Source organism: Tursiops truncatus, chromosome 4 (assembly GCF_011762595.2).
Source record: "Tursiops truncatus isolate mTurTru1 chromosome 4, mTurTru1.mat.Y, whole genome shotgun sequence".
NCBI classification, from domain to species: Eukaryota; Metazoa; Chordata; class Mammalia; order Artiodactyla; family Delphinidae; genus Tursiops; species Tursiops truncatus.
In genome coordinates, this window is record NC_047037.1 from 66,699,781 (window position 1) to 66,721,394 (window position 21,614).

General features: G+C 37.9%; 1 protein-coding gene across 3 annotated transcripts in view; it reads left to right on the forward strand.

Annotated features, from left to right (window-relative positions):
* Positions 1–21,614, forward strand: part of IL1RAP (interleukin 1 receptor accessory protein) — a 124,767-nt gene that overhangs the window by 41,862 nt on the left and 61,291 nt on the right. For all 3 annotated transcript variants that reach the window (XM_019946220.3, XM_004321203.4, XM_019946219.3), the window contains exon 2: positions 2,374–2,438. In XM_019946220.3, the coding sequence (XP_019801779.1) occupies positions 2,375–2,438 (64 nt within the window). In that variant the 5' untranslated portion in view covers position 2,374. The remainder of the gene's footprint in view (positions 1–2,373; positions 2,439–21,614) is intronic.

Consider the following 21,614-nt stretch of genomic DNA (forward strand, 5'->3'; position numbering starts at 1 on the left):
ATAGCTGAGTACTGGAACTGAGATTACCCTGCCCTGAATCGGCAGTTAAATGTCCGGTTGCTCTCTGTTGACAGGGATTATACAGAATGATTAATTACTTTTATTAATGACTTGGATGAGGACATAGGTGGAATGTCGATCAAGTTCTTAGATGACACAGAACTATGAGGATAACAATTATCGTGATGACTCAGGAGCCACAGTGATTATAAGACAGAATTTAGTGGCGATCCATCCAGTATGTGCCTGGAAGAATGCTCTCCGTATGGCATAATTTGATGATCGTATCATTCCTCTAATCAGAAACTTTCAGTGATTCCCTATTTTCTGTTTAAATGAAATCGTAAGTTCTTAGCCTACTGTTCAAGACCTTGCAATATTCTGATCCTAAAACCCCCTGCTTTCCAACAAAATCTTCTATAGTTCTTTTTCTAATACCCTGTGCTTCAGTCAAGCTGAATTATTTATAGCCTATTTCCTATTTATGTTCCATGCTTTCCTCTTTGAGCATTATTCTCCACTGAGTTTCTTTTCCCCACAGTTTTCTTCTGCCTCAGTTCTAAATTTCCCAACCAGTTCTTGCTCAGTTCAAAGCTACCTCTTGGGTTTAGTCTTCTTTGACTGCCTTAGCTGGAGTAATCTCTTTCTTTGGCTAATCTTCAATAGCGCTTATTGGCCCCTCTCTGACTATTTTTACCACATTACTTTGTGTTGCAGTTATTTCTTGTACACATTTTAAGTCCCTGCTAGAGTCTGCTTAGCACTAGAACTTCCGATAAATCTTTGAATATCCTAGAGTGCTTCTGCATGTGTATTATTCAAAGTTGCTGTTGCTGCAGTGGTTTGCATGTGGTTTATCTCCTCTACTGGGGGTAACAGCCCTGCATCTTGCTTGCCAGTGACCTGTGATTATATCATAGTGACTTGTGAACAGAAAGTGTTCAATACATGTTTTATTGAATTAATGAATGACTAATGGAGAGGACTCCCTAAGTTAATGGTATAAGAACTGGAAGGGAATGGTAGCGTTAAGAAAGAGACATTTAATTTCCGAGATAAAATAGTTGTTTAAGATATAATATACTCTCCTGTGATTTGTGTGCAATCATGCTAAAGAAGAAGAACAGTAGAGATTTTTGGTGATGTGTGGTCAAGAGAGGTGACCGATGTTGGAAACTTGCATTGTCCTTTAAAGTGACCACACACTCTGGATTGCTTGGACAGTACCGTTTTGGACTGTACCTTTTGGTACTGTCCAAAAGGTACCTTTTGTTTCAGTGTAGTGCTCTTCAAAATGTCCCATTTCAAATGCTGTTAATATTACCCTACTTATTAAATATCCCTTTGACCTTTTTAGACTACTGGGTTCCTGTGGTTTGAAACTTGTGACATAGGCTAATGTTTAGGATAACAGACTTGTAGTTTTCCAGGTGTGGATATAAATCTCATCTCTGTCACCTACTAGAAATATGGTCTGGACAAGTTACCAAGACCAATGTAAGCACCCAGTATGGCTGTTGTGTTCAAAACAGAGAGTGGAAGTCTTAAGTATGGAATTTATCAGTTATATTCAGGTTTCAGTATTTATAACCCCACAGCAGTTTTATCGGGGGCCAGATATGTCTCGAGTAGTAGGGAAAGAAATATTTCACAGAGTTGTTAAATCTCCAGCCCTTCTGCATTAAAGATCACACAACCAAATATAAGGGCATCGTTCTTTCTAGTTGGCTGTTTCAGCTGGTTATCAACAGAAAGGCTAAAGATCACAGAAATTGGAATTCAGCCTCATCATTCGTCTCTTCGAATGAGAAGATAAGAGCAGGCACAGCAGGGCATGAGGATTATACATTTCCCCTTACTATAAATTCAGAGTATGGTGGACTGCAAACCAAGTCTGAATCCAGTATTTGTAGACTTTCTATTCATCACTAAGAAGGAAAACTGTCTGGATTATAAAATATTTCCAATTGGGAATAAACAAGAGAATATGACGAAGGGTAATAAGAACAAACTCATCTACCAGAAATTCAACTCTGATGAAAAAAATCCAAAAAAATATTTTTTTAGTAGGCAGTTAGAGTTCAGTGATTAAGAGGCCGTTCTAGAGCCAGGCTACTGGAATTTGATCATTACTCTACCACTTTCTAGCCACAGGTTCTTGGGTATGTTATTTACACGTGTCTCAGTTTTCTTATCTGCAATATGGGGACGAAAAAAGCCTATCTTACTGGTTGGTTCTGACAATTAAGTGAGTTAATATTGTAAAATTCTTAGAACAGTTCCTAGTCAATAGTCAGCATGCATATGTACGAATATTATTTAAGCACTTGAGAGTAATAAGTACTCTCCTTACCTTTGTATTTATATTGACAGGATGGGACTTCTGTGGTGTGTAATGAGTCTCTACTTCTATGGGATCCTGCAAAGTGATGCCTCAGGTAAGTGAATGTCTTTTGACAATCTATTAAACTGCAACTCACACATAGGGTAATGTCTCAAGTCTTTCTGAAAATGAGTTAAGAGAACATAACGTTGTTTATTTCCACTGACTTCTTTGGTAACATGGAATCTTATATTTGACAGAATTATAGAATTTTGGTGCCGGGAGGAACCACTGATATCTTTCGTCTTCATGGAACAAAGTGCACTGGGGGGAGTGCACTTTCTAATTATAGGAATTTTCCATCACCTTCACATCCAAGCCAACTAGAATCCTATTTCTTCCCCTTACCTCAGGTCCTATGGGAAAAGAAATGACAGTGATGGTAGTATGACTCTGTTTTCCAAACTTGAGCCAGTGGTGGAGAAAGCCTCAGTGGTACCAGTCCACTGATACCTTATAGAAACAAGTAGATAAAGATGGGTTTTTGTCTACTGCTTCCATATAGGAAAGAAAGAACCGGTCATTAGGCTCATTCTTTCTTTGGATGTTGCTTCATAAGCATAAGAAGAGTCAGCCAAAATCTTTACTGAGTTTAAATAACCAAACTCAGTTATCATGGACTTGGATCATATGACCTCAGAGTTACAGGGGACTTCAAAGTCTGTCCTTGCAAGTCTCGTCTCATCTTCAGAGGTACTGCTCAGAACCATTCTATGGTACCTCTAACTAGTGATCATCAAATTTTAGCCCATTATGTCTTTGGACTGATCAAATTCTTAGAAATTTTTTAGTACATATAACTGAAATTTGTCTCATCATATCCATATATTTCTTTGGTTCAACTGCTGGATTTAAATAGAAAATACCTAATCCCATGATTCTCTAATTTTAATTCAGGGAACTAAGGTATCTTCATTTAAAAAAAAGCTTGCCATGTATTATTTCCCTGAAGACCATGGACCATACTTTGAATATCATTGCTTTATTTCCTCTTCTATGTGACAGGCTGTCAGAGATGTTAAAACAGTGGTCATAAAACCATGACCATGTTGTCCAATACATGCCTTCAACTGTTCTTCACATGGCATGGATTTGAGTCCTCCTACCATCCTGAAGATCTTTTCTGGGTGTGTTTCAGTTTTGCTACACCACTTAAGGCATTTTATTGGAAACCAATAATAGCACTAAAGGAGGGGTATAATTAGGACAGAGTACAGCTCAAAGCCAAGAGAAGGAGCGATAACTTCTAACCTTGTTGGCCCTTGGAGGCTTCACAGAGGAAAAGATATATTATAAGCAGAGCTGATATTCAGCTGGGATGCACTAGTGTACAACTCTACTGGCTGTTTAGACCAGCCTCTGTCCTGCTTGAGTGAGTGTCCCATTTGACTGGCCGGTGTCCTGATGTCCTGGTTTTTAAATATGCTGAATATAACGCCTGATTGTTGTTTGTTCTTATTTGATTTAGTTCTATCCTTGACTGATATCTTCTTACAGAGGCCTTCCTTAACCATCTTAACTAAAATATCCCTGCCAATCACTCTCTATTCCTCTATCCTGCTTTAGTTTTCTTCATAACACTCATTATTTCTTGACACTATATTAACTCTTTCTTTTTTCTCCTCCTCCTTTTCTTCTCCTTCCCTTCCACCTTCTTCCTTTTCTTTTTCCTCCCCAACCCCCATCCTCCTCTCCTTTCTTTCCTTCTCTTTCCCTCCTTTTCCTCCATCCCTCCCTATTTCTCTGTTTTTAAGCTCCCTAAGGACAGGGACTTGTCCATTTTGTTTGTTACCCAAACACTTGGAGTAAAGATTGACATATAGACAGAGTAGGAACTCAACTTTTATATTTATACATATATATGCATATATCTACAAATACATATATGTAAAATGGATGAAAAAGTGTTTCACATCCTTTTTTGCCCAGATTGGTTAATTTTATAATGGAACTTGTTTGGATTCATGCCGGCAATTCATCAATGTGGTTTTATGTTCCCACCTTGAAGGAAAAGGGAGAGATGACCTTGTTACTCTTGTTAGAGATCAATGAAGTTTCAGAAGTTAGTGGTTGGTTAGTGCTGGTGCCTCCCTACTGGTCCTGGCCGGGTTGTTTTCTGAATGACTTTTACTGTAATCCATCCAATGGGCCCCCCCCACCCCCTCAATGTTGTTGGAAAATGAGCTTTCTACCCAGGAACTGACTCATAATTCTGCTAGGGAAGCTGATTTCTTGAATAAGATAAGTTCTCATACCAGCCCCATTGAGTCACCATGGGAGCAGGAAACATGTTGTAATGCCCTCAGCCCATCTGGCCCATGTTTATTTGCCTTCCTTATGAAAAGGTATATTGTGTCTGTGTCAGTGATGTACTTCCTAGTTGGAGGGAGAGGAACAAAAAGGAAGTGTTGTTGACAAAAATAAAAGGGGCAACTGGCTCTGGGCTATGAGAGGAAAAAGGGATCAATGCACATACTGGGGGATCAACCAACCTCTCGTGCATATGCCTCTTACAACGAGGTAGATGACAGTAGACTGGTTGGTCTTTCATGAGGCTCTTTTTGTGCTTTAGGTACCCATGTTAATGGAACCACAAGATTGATGTGAGGAACAAAGGAGAAATAGCTTTAAAACCCTAAAGCTCTGTACACACATATGATATTAGTAAGAGTTTTGTCTTGTTGCTCTGGACCCCTCCATGTGGACCCTTCTCTTAAGGAAAGCCCACAATTTTAAAAAAGAATCATAACAACATAAGAGCTTTATTTCTATGGGGTGCATTCCAGTGCAGTGAACTGGGCTTCAAGGCACACAATTCTGACTAGAGAACATAGTCTTTCTATAGCAGTACAGTGGTGTCCATCTTCACTCAGGAACCTGGCAGCAACATTTCATCTCCAGTGATGATAAAAGCAAATAATCAAAAAACAACATGTACTTTCTTTTAAGGAATTAAAGCTTGGATAATTATAATAGTGATAATATAATTAATGTGGTATAGTGGTGATAATAAAGCTTCCTTTGCTGAAATAAAATTCTCTTTGAATTTTACATGTTCTGTGTCATTTAGTTCTCACACCCAAAACAGAGCAGTCAGGGTATTTCTTATTTGGATAAGAAAATTAGGATCAAAGTGGCTAAGTGAGCTGCCCAAAGTTAAACAGCTAATACTTAACACATCTGTGACTTCAACTAGTTCCTCAGTTCCCAAGACGCATGTTACTTTTACTAAATGCATTCCCTTTGTACTCTACTGGCAGATAAATAATTCAGAAAAAAATATTAAGATCCAAGGGGTCACGGGTTTTGCTAACTGTTAAAGAACCACTCAGTAATATATTTCTGTGTTTTCTAGATAAGAAGTATCTTTACTCGCCCTGCCCCCTCACTTAAGGTGCACCCCCCGCACCACCATTGCAGTGATTTTCCCCCAGGAAGCAAATCACTGTAGTGTAAGCTCAAAAGTCAATATTCCTGTTTTTGCTTATTATAGAATTAAACATTTCTAATACTAAACTCAAAGAAGTGCTCCTCTGCAAGAATCCCAAAAGCAAACTTTGACTTGTCACACATTTCTCTTTTGGTGTGTTTCATTGGCAACATGTTAAAAAGTTGAATTGTTTAAGCTGCCTTTAGAGTAGAAATAAACATTTGGAACTTGTGATTCCAAGTTGGGGAGGTAGTTAGAATGGCACCATGTATAATATGGTGAATTTAAAAACTACTGCCATACCAAAATTATTTGCTACACAGTCCACATAAAAAATGATAGCAATGAATTTTCTTTCCCAAAGGCATGCGCGCGCACACACACACACACACACACACACACAGAGATCTTTGAATACAGCTTTTTATTTCAAAGTCAACAAACAGTTGACTGTGTGCCAGGTGCAGGGCTAGATTTCACTCACATTATCATTAACTTCACAGAAAACACTGTGATGCGGATGGGGTGTAGGTATTCTTATCCCCGTCTTATAGTTTAGGAAATGTAAAGCCAGGGAGTGGTCTCAGTTAACAGTACTCATGATAAGGTTTCGAAGGCTGCCTTCCCTCCAAAAGCAGAGCTCTTTCTTTTATACAGCATTACCTACCCTTAGGGCTTTCTTCTACTAACGGAGGTAAGATCCCCTTATTTCTTTATCATTATTTTTAAGAAATTTGCAGAGGGTGGAAATAATCGCGTGGCTTATTGAGAGTGAATTACGCTATGTAAAATAAATAAAAACATTGTGGCTTACCAGGAATCAAGAGACACTGGTTCAAGTTCTGACTGTTTCACTTCGTGAGCTGGTTAATGACATTAAAGTCATTTAATCATTCTGTTTCACTGTGTCCCTGCATATAAACCAAAACAACCAACCAACTAACAACAGCAAAATAACCATCCAACCAGCTAAAGCAACAACAGCAAAACCTCAACCAATTCTTCCTTCTTGCTTTTTTATTAAAGAGCATTATGGGTTGTCTTGTACACCATGGACATACTCAGGGTACACTCTTCCTATTATTTAATTATTTCTAATGACAAGTGTTTATCTTACAATGATTTCAGTTTATTCTAAAGGTCATGTGTTTGACCATTTCATACTGTAGAAACCAGGGTGAATAAAGGAAGATTCTTATTGTAAGTATCTTACAGTAAAATTTGAAAGGAAGAAGAGAAAATAAATACCAAACAAAATTGCATAAGACGGCAGAGAAAGTTATTAGTCCTGTAGGGTGGTACTGAGGACAACTTCTTAATCAAACAACGACTGCTCTTTTCTAGGAGAAAATATATCTCTTATTTGGGAACAGAATAGTTCAGTTCAGCTGAATTCAGGGTTAGTGTGAAGGTGTTTAGAAGCCAAGCTGGAAAGGTAAGTTAGGAACAGATTGTGGAGGACAGGAATCCTTGCAGGTGAAGGGAATATTTGTGTTTAATGTATTTTAGACATAGTTGGCTAGCTCTTTTTTTTTGGTCTTTCTTCTACAAGGATCTATAATATTTTAATGCTGTGAAATGGTTCTTTCAGCTTTTGGTAAAGATTCAATTTGTTGCCAGCACCAGTGGCCTCATGTTATTTGAATATGCTCTTTGAAAAACTCCATACTTGGATCTACTTGTGACATTCAGTCCTGTCTCTATTGCTCATGGCTGGTCATCCTGAACACACTTCCTTTCTATGCAATTTAGTCCAAACATTTGAAGAATGTGTGAAGAATATAGTTTCATTTTATTCTTAGACCTAAAGGTCATTGGAGTTATAACATTCACCCTGATGTCCTATAAATGTTTCTATGTTTCTTCTTCGGAGCAGGTATCTTCACTTTTTTTTTTTTTTGAGCTGCATTGAAAGACACTGATGTTTATTTTTGAGTTACTTGTACTTCCCAAGGGTGGGTATTGAAAAGAGATTTGAGTACCACAATTTATTGGCCTGATGCTAGCTTTGCAGTTATAAATTCTCTAGAAAGGCTTCTTGTATCACAGCGATAATTCTATGTTTAGAAAAATGACCTGATTCTTCCATAACATGTGTGAGTTAAGAGAAGCCGCTATCTTTGCAGGGAATACATGGGTGTATATGGTTATAAGTGACAATATCTGGCTTATAAGACAGTCTTCTGCACTTTGAATCGCCTTTGTTTCTGCGTTCCCCCCTCCCCAATATTTGTTTCTGCCATATTGAGATGAGCTTTATAGAACCAGATGACCATCTGATTATCAGTGACTCACTCCTGGGCTAGTTCTCACTCCTTTTATTTCACCACTTTAAAAATTCCTTTTCTATTTAGTTGATGAACTTCTTTAAAAAATAAAATATATATCTACCCTTGAGATAACAACACAATAATGACTTTATTCTAAAATCCACTAGGTGCTGCAATCACTCATTTATTTTTGAGGGACAGAGAGAAAATGGATACATTTTATAAATAATATGAGAACCTCAGTCAATAACTTCAAGTACCTGCCATCCAAACCTATAAAAGCAATATACAGAATTGCCTTCCTTTGTCTTTCTCAGTTTTAGAGGCAGTAGGAATAATGAAAATACAAGGTGGCTGAGAAAATAAGAGAAAAGAGACACAGTAATCACACACTTGGTAATCTAGACTTGACTGAGTTCTGTTGTTTTCATGAATTTCATTTCTCCTTCTGCCACCAGAATCAAAACTCTTGGTAAAGCTGTACATTATTGGGAAATAAATACCACTTTCCTACGGTGTTTGTCAGTAGTGTCTGGAATAATAGTTTAAGGCTCTTTGCCCATCATCTCATTGTTTTGTTTTACTTCCGAGATACTTTCACATTTTTTGAAGTACTCCTTGAGGTATGCAGAAGTGTCCATTTTGGTATATAAACCAAGGTACTGATGTTTGCATTTTTCCCATAACTTATATAACAGAACATTGTGGTCCTTTTAAAGTCTGGGCTTTCCATGCCAGCGAGAAGGACCAACCGAAGAGTATTTGCCAACTATGCTTCCTCCGTGGAACCTGTGTAGATATTCAAGGGGAAGGAAACGGAGAGGCCATCCATCAGTTACTCGTAGCTTTTCTATATAAATGTAACTCTTTATTAATATAATACCGTGGATTTTATTTGATTCTTAATTGCTTGCATACAACTATAGTTGAAATATAGGACTCTATTATTGTTAAAGCAAACACAGATATACAAATTGTTTTTCCCAAGCAGATCTCAACCATTATCAGCCATTATTTAGCATAGCTTTGTTTGCTCTTTTTTACTTTGGGAAGAAACCTTTAATCCTTCACCATGGACTTGTTTGCTGTTTAAACATATTACACCTAATAGCTTAAATTGATGCACCTGAGTTAATTCTGTCCTTCCCTAGATCCTCTGGGACTTCAGACTGCCCCAAAGGTCTCTTAATGAACTAATTTTTGCTTTTCAGATAGAAAGCATTACTTTTATCTTGATAGTTTTCTAATTTGCTTTGGACTCTTTGATCTATTTGGTCCCCTGAGGAGAACAGGATTTCTCTTATGCAAGACTTTTTCACATCCATGGCTTGCTTCTAAATGTCTCTTCAGCACTTTTAAATTGTCCACTCAAGGTAAAGGAAAATAAAGAGAAGGAGTGGGGGTGAGGAGAGAAGAAGAAAGAAAAAGGAGAGAGGAAGAAAGAGAAGAGATAGTGATAGAGATAGAGACAGGGTGAGAGAGAGGGAGATACAAAGAGAAAGATAGAGGAGATACAGAGTCTTTCCACAGAGGGACTTTGCTGCATTTGATGCAAACCCAGGAATATACTTTTTCAGATCATTAAAAAAAAAACTTTTTTAAGTACCACCGTTAAATACTCTCTTTTTTTAACTGAACTTTGCATTGGATGGTATCCTTTTAGAACAGTTCGGTTTTGTTTTGTTTACCTTCCAACTCTTTCCTTTCTTCCTAGTATGTTAAAATGATGAGCTGAAATAGAAGCCTTAAGTATTATAGAAGTTTCCTTGTATCTAGTGTACCTCTAGCCAAGAGAGCCATCAGCATCTTCAGGATACTTGTATTATGAAGGAAGTATACAGCAGAGATGGTGGAGGCATAGAGCTGTGCATGGCCTTCATGATACTGAAGGGAGAGGAGATGGCAGGCAAGAGTGCGCCCTTATGCACTCTGCATATGTAAGATGTAGGGCAGAAGCAATCTGCTGGTTGCAACTGACACTGAGCTGTAAACTGTCTTTCCTTTTAGCAATGTATTGCTGGAGGCTCAGTAGAAACCCAGCTTGTATTTAGGTCTAAGAGGAGGGTGTAGCTTTGTTTGGAGGATAATTGAAATAATGGAAAGTGTGAATATAGCAATTAATAAATGGAAGTGTTGGAGGAGTCCCTCCCACTACATACAATATTCTTCATGAGATGCTAAGCAGGATTTCAGGAAGAAAGTGAAGACAGGGTCTTTGTTCCTGGGTTGCTTTATTAAAGCAAGCTCTTAGTTATCTCACCTTTATTACTCTAAATATCCTGTTATTAAAAAATGTTCTTCCTCTTATCTACAATGCAGTGATAGTTGATGACTGCAAAATAGCCATGAAGCATTATACAATACTGAATTTTTTTAATGACTAAAGGAAGATCATGTTAAGCTAAGCATGACTTTAAATATCTTTTATTCTAATTCTCTTTGAATTGGTAATAACTATATAGTGGAATGTGCATGTGTGTGTGTGTATAATAAAAAAAGAAGGAGGTGAATGAAATAACATTAATTGAATCAGGGAGTAGTGTTTGTGTGCGTGTGTGTGTCTGTGTGTGTGTATTAATATAAAATATTGCATAAATTTCTGAAGAGCCTCATAAGATAGAAATAGATGTTTTCATCTGTCTTTACCAGTGAGGAACTCCACATTCAGAAAGGTGAATTAAAAAGCTAAATTAACAGCTTACTATAGCTATTATAAGTAGTAAAACTTGTCTACCTGATTGACTTTAAAATGCATGCTATTCGCTCAATACCACACTGCCACTGAATTCTTTATGATTAAAACTCTTCTCTTTCTAAATATGCCAACCAAAGCTATCAATAATTGATGATACAGAGCACACACATTTGAAAGGAAACATTCAACCAATTAAAAAAACAGAGAACATAGGATGTAATTTTTCATGTTGCGAATACTATTTCAAATTGACTTGTTCCAAGCTTCCTGAAACATATACAGTGTACTACAATTGTGTACATTAGATAACATACATTTTTCCAAGGTTATAAAAAATTTCTTAAGGGAAAGCAGTTCTTAACAAGATTGCAGATGGATGAAGGAACAGTGGTTCAGTGCAGATGCAGCGGGTTTGAGTGGAATGGGAAGCTGTTGACTTCAGTATGTGGCAAGGTTGCTTTGGCGTTATTCATTTGGCTTCCCCTGTGGCTAACTCAGAGATATTGACTGTAACTCCCTGTCTTCTCCTTCTTCTCCAACTACAGAGGTTCCGTCCCTCTTGCTAGGTGTCTAGGGACTTTGTAAATGATGTTTACCTGTGGCTCAGAATTTTTTTGGTTCCCAACAGTGTATAGCTTTAGAAAATAATTTTCAGTCAAAAAATGCCAGGTTTTGGGGTTTTTTTGCTAGCCTTTGGCGGTGACTGGGTGTGAATTTTGAAATTTGATGGTGGATTTACTGCACGTTCCATTTTATTTCTGGTGGGGCTGGAATGTTTCATCTTTTTCAGAAACTATCGTGTGTGCGTGTGTGTGTGTGTGTGTGTGTGTGTGGGAGGACAGAGGGAACAAACATACCCACTGAACTGAGAAGGCATCTTGAGGCTGAAAGATGGGGTAGGCAGCTCCATATAATCAATGGATCCGTTTCTTATAAGTAACTTACAAGGTGGGATCAGGTTTGGGTGGACAAGTATTCAGAAGCATTCACAGCTGCTCTCTGCACCACCGAGGGGTTATAGTTAACCTAGGGTATGGAGTTAGGTCATTGGAAACAGGACATGCATTCCTAAGTCAAAATTCATGAATGGGTAACTAGTCTTGTGGGTTCCATGAATACGTCAGCAAAGGTTTTCATCATTGTGTGGGGACTAACAGAGCATAGAGGCCACCTGGTCCTAATAATTATGAAGCAATGTCTATTAACTACAAAGCCTTTGACTACAGAGAAGTGACTCACTGTACAGTACAGTCCTGGGTAGGGTCAGCGAAGGACAGGAGAACCTGTAAGGGCCAGAATGGCGTCAGTTATGCCAACAGCCAAACACTGTGGCAATAAAACTGCTAGAATAACTGTTATCTGGATTCAGCAAGTGCGCAAAAGTTTGGACAGGGGGCATTATCCCCGATCTATACCCAGTGCAAACTCTCCAGAATCACAAACCTGAAAAAGTGTTCAGGTTTAATGCACAAGTCCTCTTTAATCCCAGGGAAATCTGTGTTTTCATAGGCTAGTTATCCATTTTAAAGCATGCAATACTTTTATCACAGAAGGATAAGTATTTCCCTCCTGTTTTGAAAATGTACCTTTGTGACGTAATAGAAACAGGTCAAACATCTACATGACGTCCATATCTAGGGTAGGTGGTCCTTCATGACTAGATGTGGAACCCAGCTCAGCAGATGTTTCCTGGGCATCTGTACCACAGGGGATGTAAAGAAGATTAAGACACTTTGCATTCATTCATAGTCTATCAGTATGTGATATACACTGTGCTTGCCTGTATTTATTGGTAAACAAGACAGAAGTAGTATCTGCCATCATGGAGCTTAGTCTTGGGGAGGCTGTAGGACAGAAGAAAATAAATAAATAGACACATTTTTAAAAAGTGAAGATTATCTATAGGGCATTATACTGATGGAAAATAATAGGACAATACTCCCATTGTTGGGTGGTTGAGAAAATCTATTTGAGAAGATGACATATTCTATTGAGAAGTGAAGGAAAGAAGGACCACCATGCAAAGCAGAGAGAAGGCAGTGGATGGCATGTGTGAAGGTCCTGAGCCATAAGGATCATGACACCAGTATCGCTGGAGCTTCAAGGACTGGGGGAAGCTTTCAAATATACAATTCAGTGTTGTTAATTATAGTCCCCATGCTATACATTATATCCCCATGACTTACTTATTTTGTAACTGGAAGTTTGTACCTTTTGACTCCCTTCCCCATTTCACCCACCCCTCCATCTCCCACCTCTGGCAACCACCAATCTGTTCTCTGTATCTATAGACTCAGGTTTTTGTTTATTTTATTTTTCCACATATAAGTGAGATCGTGTGATGTTTTTCTTTGTCTGACTTATTTCACTTAGCATAATGCCCTCAAGGTCCATCCATGTTGTCACAAATGGCAAGACTTCATTCTTTTTTCATGGGTGAATAATGCAATAGTAATATTATATCTTTTTTATTCATTCATCCATTGAAATTGCTAAGTGAGTAAATCTTTTTTTTTTAACATCTTTATTGGAGTATAATTGCTTTACAATGATGTGTTCGTTTCTGCTTTATTTTTATCTTTTATTATTTTTTTAACATCTTTATTGGAGTATAATTGCTTTACAATGGTGTGTTAGTTTCTGCTGTATAACAAAGTGAATCAGCTATACATATACATATATCCCCATATCCCCTCCCTCTTGCGTCTCCCTCCCATCCTCCCTATCCCACCCCTCTAGGTGGTCACAAAGCACCGAGCTGATCTCCCTGTGCTATGCGGCTGCTTCCCACTAGCTATCTGTTTTACATTTGGTAGTGCATATATGTCCATGTATAAATCTTAAAAGTCCTCATCATAAGAAAAAAAATTGTAACTATGTATGGTGACAGATGTTAACTAGACTTACAGTGGCAATCATTTCACAGTATACACAAATATCAAATCATTATGCTGTATGCCTGAAACTAACATAATGTTATATGTCAATTATACCTTGATAAAAATATTTTTAAAATTCGCACACACACAAAAAAAAAAAGAAAAAAGAAAACTCTGGGGGAAGGGGCCTGAGATGAGGAGGAAGAGGTAGTCAGAGTCCAGGGCCTATTATGGTTGTTATTTCATTTACCTTCATGCCACAAAAGGTCACTGAAAGGACTTGAGCAGGTCCCTGACACTATCTAGTTATTGAATGTTCATGCTACCCACCATGTCAGAAATAGCTTGGAGAAGATTTCAGTTTCTCTCAGTATGGTGGACAAGGTCCCCTAAACAACCCTTTTCCTGTAAAGCAGCTAGAAATGCTACATTTAAAAATAAATGTCTTGCTGAGTTGGTAACAAATTCTCGGAGGACAAAATTGAAGTGAAAACAGGAATCCAGAGAGAAAGGAAGCCAGCTCTGCAGCTGGCGGTTACCCAAGGTAGCATCCAGAGTCAGTGGAAAAAGATGTATTTAAATGCTAGGACATTTGCGTAATTTCTATAAAAATAAAGTTAAATTCTTACCTTATTCCTTACCCCCAAACAAATCTCACTTGAATTAAATATTTAAATGTAAAAAAATAAATTAAAGCCTAAAAGTACTTGAAGAAAATATATGCAAGTGTTTTTATAATGTGGAGGTAGAGAAAGCCTTTCTAGATATATCATCAAGGGTAGGGGCCATTAGAGAAAATTAGATATATTTGACTACATAAAGATTGACAAAATTAGTAGAGCATCAAAATATTATAATTTAAAGGATGAATGAAAACTTGGGAAGATACAGGTATATGGCAAATGGTTAAGTCAGTACAACACAAGGAGCTCTTGCACACAAAAGAAATCCTTCCAATGTAAAGTATACTCTTTGAAAAAAATGAGAAAAGATTTTTAACTAGAAGTTCAGGCAGTTCAAGAAGAGAAAAACAAATGGATCATACTAAAAAGAAGTCAAGTTCATGAGTAAGAAGATAGATGCAAATTAAGCCAACAATGAGATGTCATTTTTCACCCATTATATTAGCAACAATTAAGGAGAACAGTCCTACCTAGCATTAGATAGGATGTGGTGATCTAATGACCAAGTGTGGTGTTCTCATACCATGTGGGTAAGTGTCCCTTGAATAGGCTTTGTGAAGGGCACTTTGACTGTTCGTTTCAAAGACACCAAAGTGCCTCCCATTGACCTTGTAATGAACGTTGCACACATATATCCTAAAGAAATAATCAGAGAAGTGCGTCAAGCTGTATTCACAACTTTATTTGTCATACAGTTGTTCAAATAGGTAACATTGGACAAAGCAACGTAAATATCCATTGATAGAGGATACCAAAAAAAAAGGAGAATATTATTGAGTCGTAAAAAATATATATTTATATTTGTTGATAAAGAAATGAGTTTATGATAGATATTTCTGTTTAAAAACAGGTACCATACAGCAATTTTTTAAAGTCTGAAACCTTTAAAAACAGTGACAGTTGTTTGCTGAAGCTAGATTGCAGTGGTTTATGAGAGCCATTTGTTCAATTTTCAGGAATTATGTGAACCAGCTATTAAATTATTGCTAGTTTGAAACTGGCCTTGGTGAGAGTATTTACCCTATGGAAATTAATAAACAGATGCTGCAAACCAACCCCCGCCCTGCCCCAACCCTGGTTTACCACACACCACTGTGTGCATGTGTGTGTAATTACATACGTGCGCACATATAGAAAACCTTCCGTAGAATACACCCAAATCTTAACAGTGATTATCTTTAGAAAGTGGAATTATGTTTGAGTTTATTTCCGCCATTTAAAAATAATTTTTTATCATCTGAATATATTACGATCTAATTATATGTATAACTAGAAATATGGAGTAACAATTTTTGGAAGTAAGAAGGAATGAAGACCTGAACCTTTGGAGTGCTTGGGATGGTAAGCAAGGGGCAATTGTGAGATATTCTTGTTTAAACATTGGTTCTTTGTTTCTATATTTAAAATGATATGTTAATAACTTGCATAGAACAGAGATAACTTCAATATTCAGGAAATGCCCTTGGTAAACTATCAAGCTAGGTGATCTGTGAGGGAAAAGTGATATTACTCTTGAATTTCCTGCATTATAAGTGTGGCTACTATTTGTGTATTAGTTAGATATGTAATGTCAAGAAGATGAAAATTAGCCACCCCAATTTTTGGAAGTTGAAATCAATGAGTTCTCGCTTCTCCACTTCAAAGTTTTCCGATACTGGATACTCAGCCCAAAAAGTAGTTATGTACCCTAATTCTTGCCTGTTGTATCTGCTCATTTAAACATTTCACTTGATTATAGGCAGTTTTCTTTTCCTTTTTTTTTGTTTTAAAGACAATCAGTGCTACAAAGTATGTTCAGCCAATTGCCAATATTTCAGTGTCTGTAGACGTGGTTATACGTATGTTAAACAAATGAGTACTTCTTCCTTCACCTGTCAACATTCCTTCATTTCTCTAGGCAATAAACACACATACTATTGGGCTTATAGTATGTGCCAAACATAGTTCATATTATCATTATATCAACTAATCATTATAGTGATGAACAACATCATATAGTGTTTTATAGTTTAAAAATGCTTGCATTCTATGATCATCGGAAAAACGATAAATCATATCATTATTCTTGTTTTGCAGATAAGGAAACAGAGACTTGGAGAGACTAGGCGACTTAGCCATAGCCATAAAACAGTAAACAGAAGAACCAGAGAACCAGGACACAAACCCTTGTCTTGCACTCCCAACCTATTATTCTTTTTCCTGGTATACCCAGGGGATTCCAACCCTTTCACTACTAAGGACATTATTTATTTTATATTTTTTCTAAAGACTCCATGTGTTGAAAACAGTAGCAACCAGTCATGTTAGCAGTCATCACTACATCTGTGTTAAGAACATATTCATCACTCAAAATAGAAACTTTGTATCCATTAGCTGCCATTCCACATGACTTCTTTCCCCCTTCCCTCAATCCTAAACAACCACTAATCTACTTTCTTTCTCCATAGATTTGTCTATTCTGGACATTTCCTAGAAATGGAATCATATGTAGCTTTTTGTGACTGGCTTAGAATAATGTTTTCACTTAATGTTTTAAAGGCGCCTCCGTGTGTAGCATGTATCAGTACTTCATTGTCTTCTAAGTGATGAATAATTCTGTTGTTTATCCATTCATCACTGATGGGCATTTGGATTGTTTTTACTTTTTATCTATTATGAATAATGCTACTGTGAACATTTGTGTACAAGTTTTGTGTGGACATGTGTTTTCATTTCTCTTGGGTATATACCTAGAAGTGGAATTGCTGGGTCACATGGGAACTCTTTGTGTAACATTTTGAAGGACTACCAAAGTATTTTCCAAAGTGACTGTGCCATTGTAAATGTCTTTTGAAGTATGAAATAGCAGATGAGTCTCAGGCTGTGTATGATAGATACCACAGCCGCATTCCAGGATGGTTCCTTAAGGTTAACTACATTGCATCAAAAAAGAAGAGATCATGGTGAATTCAGAGGTCTTCCCAGGACTCACCCCCCTAATCTGGGATCTAGGAGGGGAACATTTGAGCAGTTCGTTTATTGTTAGTGTAGCAAATTTAAATCTCAGTGCTATGGGAGCTCAGAAAATGCCCTGGATAATTCACAATATGTAATGTAGAGAAAAAGAAATCCTGGACTAGAGTCAAATTTGGCTCCATGTGACTCTCTGTCTTTATAAAATGAAGATGATACTATAGGCTGTACCTATCTCGCAGAGTTGTTCTGGAGAATCAGTGAGATGTACACTTCAAAGTTTCCCTGTAACCAGCAAAAGCAAGTAGGTAATCAGGTACTCAGTTGAATAAACTTGAAAACTGACACCATGTACTGGCACATGGGTAAGCACCAACTGGTTTCCTTTATTATGAGATAAGGATTGAGATTTTTGTACTTGAAGGTGGGTGTTTGCCCATAAGAATCTACATTTCCAAACACAATTAACCTCTTGTCAAAGTCCCTAGCCAATCACTGATCTGTTTTCTGTTTCTATAATTCTGCCTTTTGCAGAATTTTATACAGACGGAATCATATGAGACTGGGCTTCTTTCACTTAGTATGATGCATTTGAGATATATCCACATTGTTGAGCGTATCAGAAATTCATTCTTTATTGCTGGGTAGTATTCCATTGTAAAGATAATACCACAGTTTGTTTATTCATCAGCAAGTTGAAGTTCATTTGGGTGCTTCAAGGTTCTGGTGATAATGATTAAGTCTGCTATAAACATCTGTGTATAGGCTTTTGTTTGAACATGAGTTTTCATTTATCTTTGGTAAATACCTATAACTAATATTGCTAGGTTGCATTGTAAGTATATATTTAGCTTAATAGGAAAATATCAAACTGTTTTCTAAAGCGACTGTACTTCATTTTGCATTTCCATCAGCAACAAATGAGAGTTCCAGCTGTTGCATATCCTTGTGAACACTTGGTATTTTCCACTTTAAAAATTTTAGCCATTCTAGTGGGTGTGTAGTAGTATCCTCTGTGATTTTTAGTTGGCATTTATCTAATGACTAATGATTTGGGGCATCTTTTCATATGCTTATTCACTCTTTGTATATCTTCTTTAATAAAATGTCTGTTGAAATCTTTTATCCCTTTTTAAATTATTTGTTTTCATATTGAATTTTGAGAGTTCTTTATATATCCTGGATATGTCCTTTATCAGATGTGTAATTTTTTTTAAAGAGGCAGCTTTATTTTATTTCATTTATTATTTTTATTAGCTTCTTTTTCTTTCTTTCTTTCTTTTTTTTTTTTTTTTGGCCATATTGGGTCTTCGTTGCTGCACTCGGGCTTTCTCTAATTGTGGCGAGTGGGGGCTACTCTTCGCTGCGGGACACAGGCTTCTCACTGCAGTGGCTTCTCTTGTTGCAGAGCATGGGCTCTAGGCATGCGGGCTTCAGTAGTTGCAGCATGTGGGCTCTAAAGTACTAGGACTTCAGTAGTTCAGTACTAGAGCTTCAGTAATTAGTTGCTCTGTTGCATTTGGGATCTTCCCAGACCAGGGGTGGAACCCATGTCCCCTGCATTGGCAGGCAGATTCTCAACCACTGCGCCACCAGGGAAGTCCCATCAGATGTGTAAATTTTTAATTTTTTTTTTCTCATCTGTGGCTTGTATTTTGCTAAACTTTAATTTTTCCAGTTATTTTCAAGTCCTATTCTTCGGCCTGTCACTGGATCTACCACTATTCTCTTTTTCACTCTGCATGTTTACAGAGATTCTTGGCTTTTTCAGGCACGGCGGGGGTGGGGGTGGGGGGGTGGGATATGAAGATGAAAAGGACAATTGTCCTATTAACGAGGAAACTTTAGGTAGTTGGAAAGAGAGTCCAGATATCTAATCGTCTATAACTCACAGGCTGATGTTCTGAGTACCATAAGGGATGTATAGACAGTGTGCTATACTACAGAGCATTGCCATTCACTGAGGTTTCTGGTTATTAAAATATTTTGAGCACAGACTCCACAAGAGAGAAGCAATGAAAGTTCTGGATAATTAAATTCCAGAAACTGACATAAAGTGGCTGCCCCCCCCCTACACCCCCATGTATGATCAGTGACGATGGAGGGCTGGGGGATGGAAAAGGAACAGGTGCTAGGCAATGTCTTTCTCATCTTGGTCAATCACAGTCGTCTAATCCAACAGTTGTGGAGCTAGAGGACCACCTCAGAAGTGATTAGCTTCACTGCCTCCACAATCCTGGAGCCCAGGTTACTGTAATCGTCTCTTTTGTCATCATTTGTGGTTTGTATAAGTAAAAGCAGAGAGAACAAGTGGATAAAGAAATTTCATTCTTGACACTTGTGGAGGTGCATGTGTGTGTGAACCATCAGACAGCCTCAGGGAGCACAAACGTATTTCCCAATCCAGTCTTCATCTGTGCCATAATTATCATTAATATGTGTCACTCATAAGTCAGAGTGTCTTACCCTGTATAATCCTAGTCTCCCACTCTCATGCTTAACTAAACCATCCCACACTCTGTACACCCAGGTGATTTACAGACCAGTTATGGCTCCCTTGCCCTCCCTGCCTTTACTTACAATGTTCCATCAGCCTGGATTCCTCCCTCTGTATCTGTCAGCACACATTTTATTCATTTTTCAGGCTTAAATCAGATGCTATCTCTTCTGTGAAGGCTTCATTGAACTCCCCACCCTCCCCTGCAGTCAGAATTAAGAGCTCCTCTGCCTTCTTATGTCACATTGTATCTTTTTCTTTTTCGCATTTACTTTATTTTGCTTTGCATTGAGATGAATTATTTGGCTGTCTACCCTCTCTAGATAGTGAGACCTTTGAGGGCAGAAACCATGTCTTCCCTGTGTCTTTATCCCCCCATTGGAGCTGATTATAAACTGTTGCATGTAGTAGGTTCTCACTGAGGGTTTATCGGTTGAAAGACATGGCATAACCCACAGTTCCCCCTTGCTTTGTGAACCAGACAGAAGAGGTGTCTGAGTGGCTGATAGCTGTAACTGGAGGTGACAGGGTGATCTGATGTGTCCTAAGCAAGTGCAGTCTTGTTTCCCTCGTGGCTGTGATTATGCTCTCCTGTCTAGAATAAGAAAAGGGTGATTTGATTTTGAGTAATACGCAACCCAGTTCTAACTGTGTACCGTAAGTGCCTTCCATTGTTCTGCTTAAGGTGATTTTCTACCAGCATGAAATGTTCTCCTTCCCAGACAGTTGATAGACGAGCTGAGTCATGCCTGACCACATTTAATAAGACAGAGGCAGCGAATACCTGAGGGAGCTGCCTTTGAGGACAAGCTGACTTTTCTGACTCCTCTGCTTTTTAAAAGTGGGTGTTGTGAGAGAAACTTGAGCATGAAGATAGCTTCAGAGTTTCCACTGGAAACAAGACTACATGATGACACTCTTTAATTCAGACAGATGTGATCTGCCCCACTGCCTCTTGGCTGTGACATGTGTCTTCTGACGCTGGAAACTGCTAATCATGGATTTGATGCTCCTTATTAAAGAGACTCACTCAGTTTGTTCCACTTTCTATTAACAAGTGCCCACCCACTCCCACTCTTGTGCTTGAAAAACTGGCTTGATTTTATATTTTTAAGTTTCAGGCTAGAAAACACTGTTGAAGTTAGCACTGATTATAAACCCATCATATTATAGAGATGGAAAGGGTTAGAGATCATCTGGTTTTACGTCCTTGTATTATACATGAAAAAATAAAATCCAAGAAAAGGAAAGTTACTTGGCCACATTCATGGTTAAATTTTAGATCCTGGAATGAGGCTGATCTGTGTTAGAATCCTTCTCTCTCACTTACTTGCTGTTGTTAAACGATAAACTGGGGCATATTAAAATTTTTAAATTTTAAGAGGGTATTTGAGCAAAAATCGATGCAAATTGGGCAGCATCAAACTGGACATAGTTAGGAGCACTCCACAGAGGGGAGCCAGGGCCAAGACTTCTATGGAGAAGAGGTGGAAGCAAGACAAGGAAAGTATTTGATTGGCTACAGCTTAAGTGGTTGCATTAGTTGAGAAAGTCCAGTTGGCTCTTTGTGAGTGATTGTCCTTAGGTTTCAATTTTCTTGACCTTGAAGCATTCCAGCTTAGATTTTGGCTTGCTTAAGTAGGCTTCCAGGACATTACAGCCACCTCAGTCTAATGGCCCCTTTGTTTAGTTAATTTAACACTGTGTAATCCTGCAGATACTCTTTCACTTATCTAAGGCCCCTGTTCCTCATTTGTTAAATGCGGACAATAATAAAACAATCTGAAAGAGTTGTTATGAGAATTAAAAGAGACAATAAATGTAA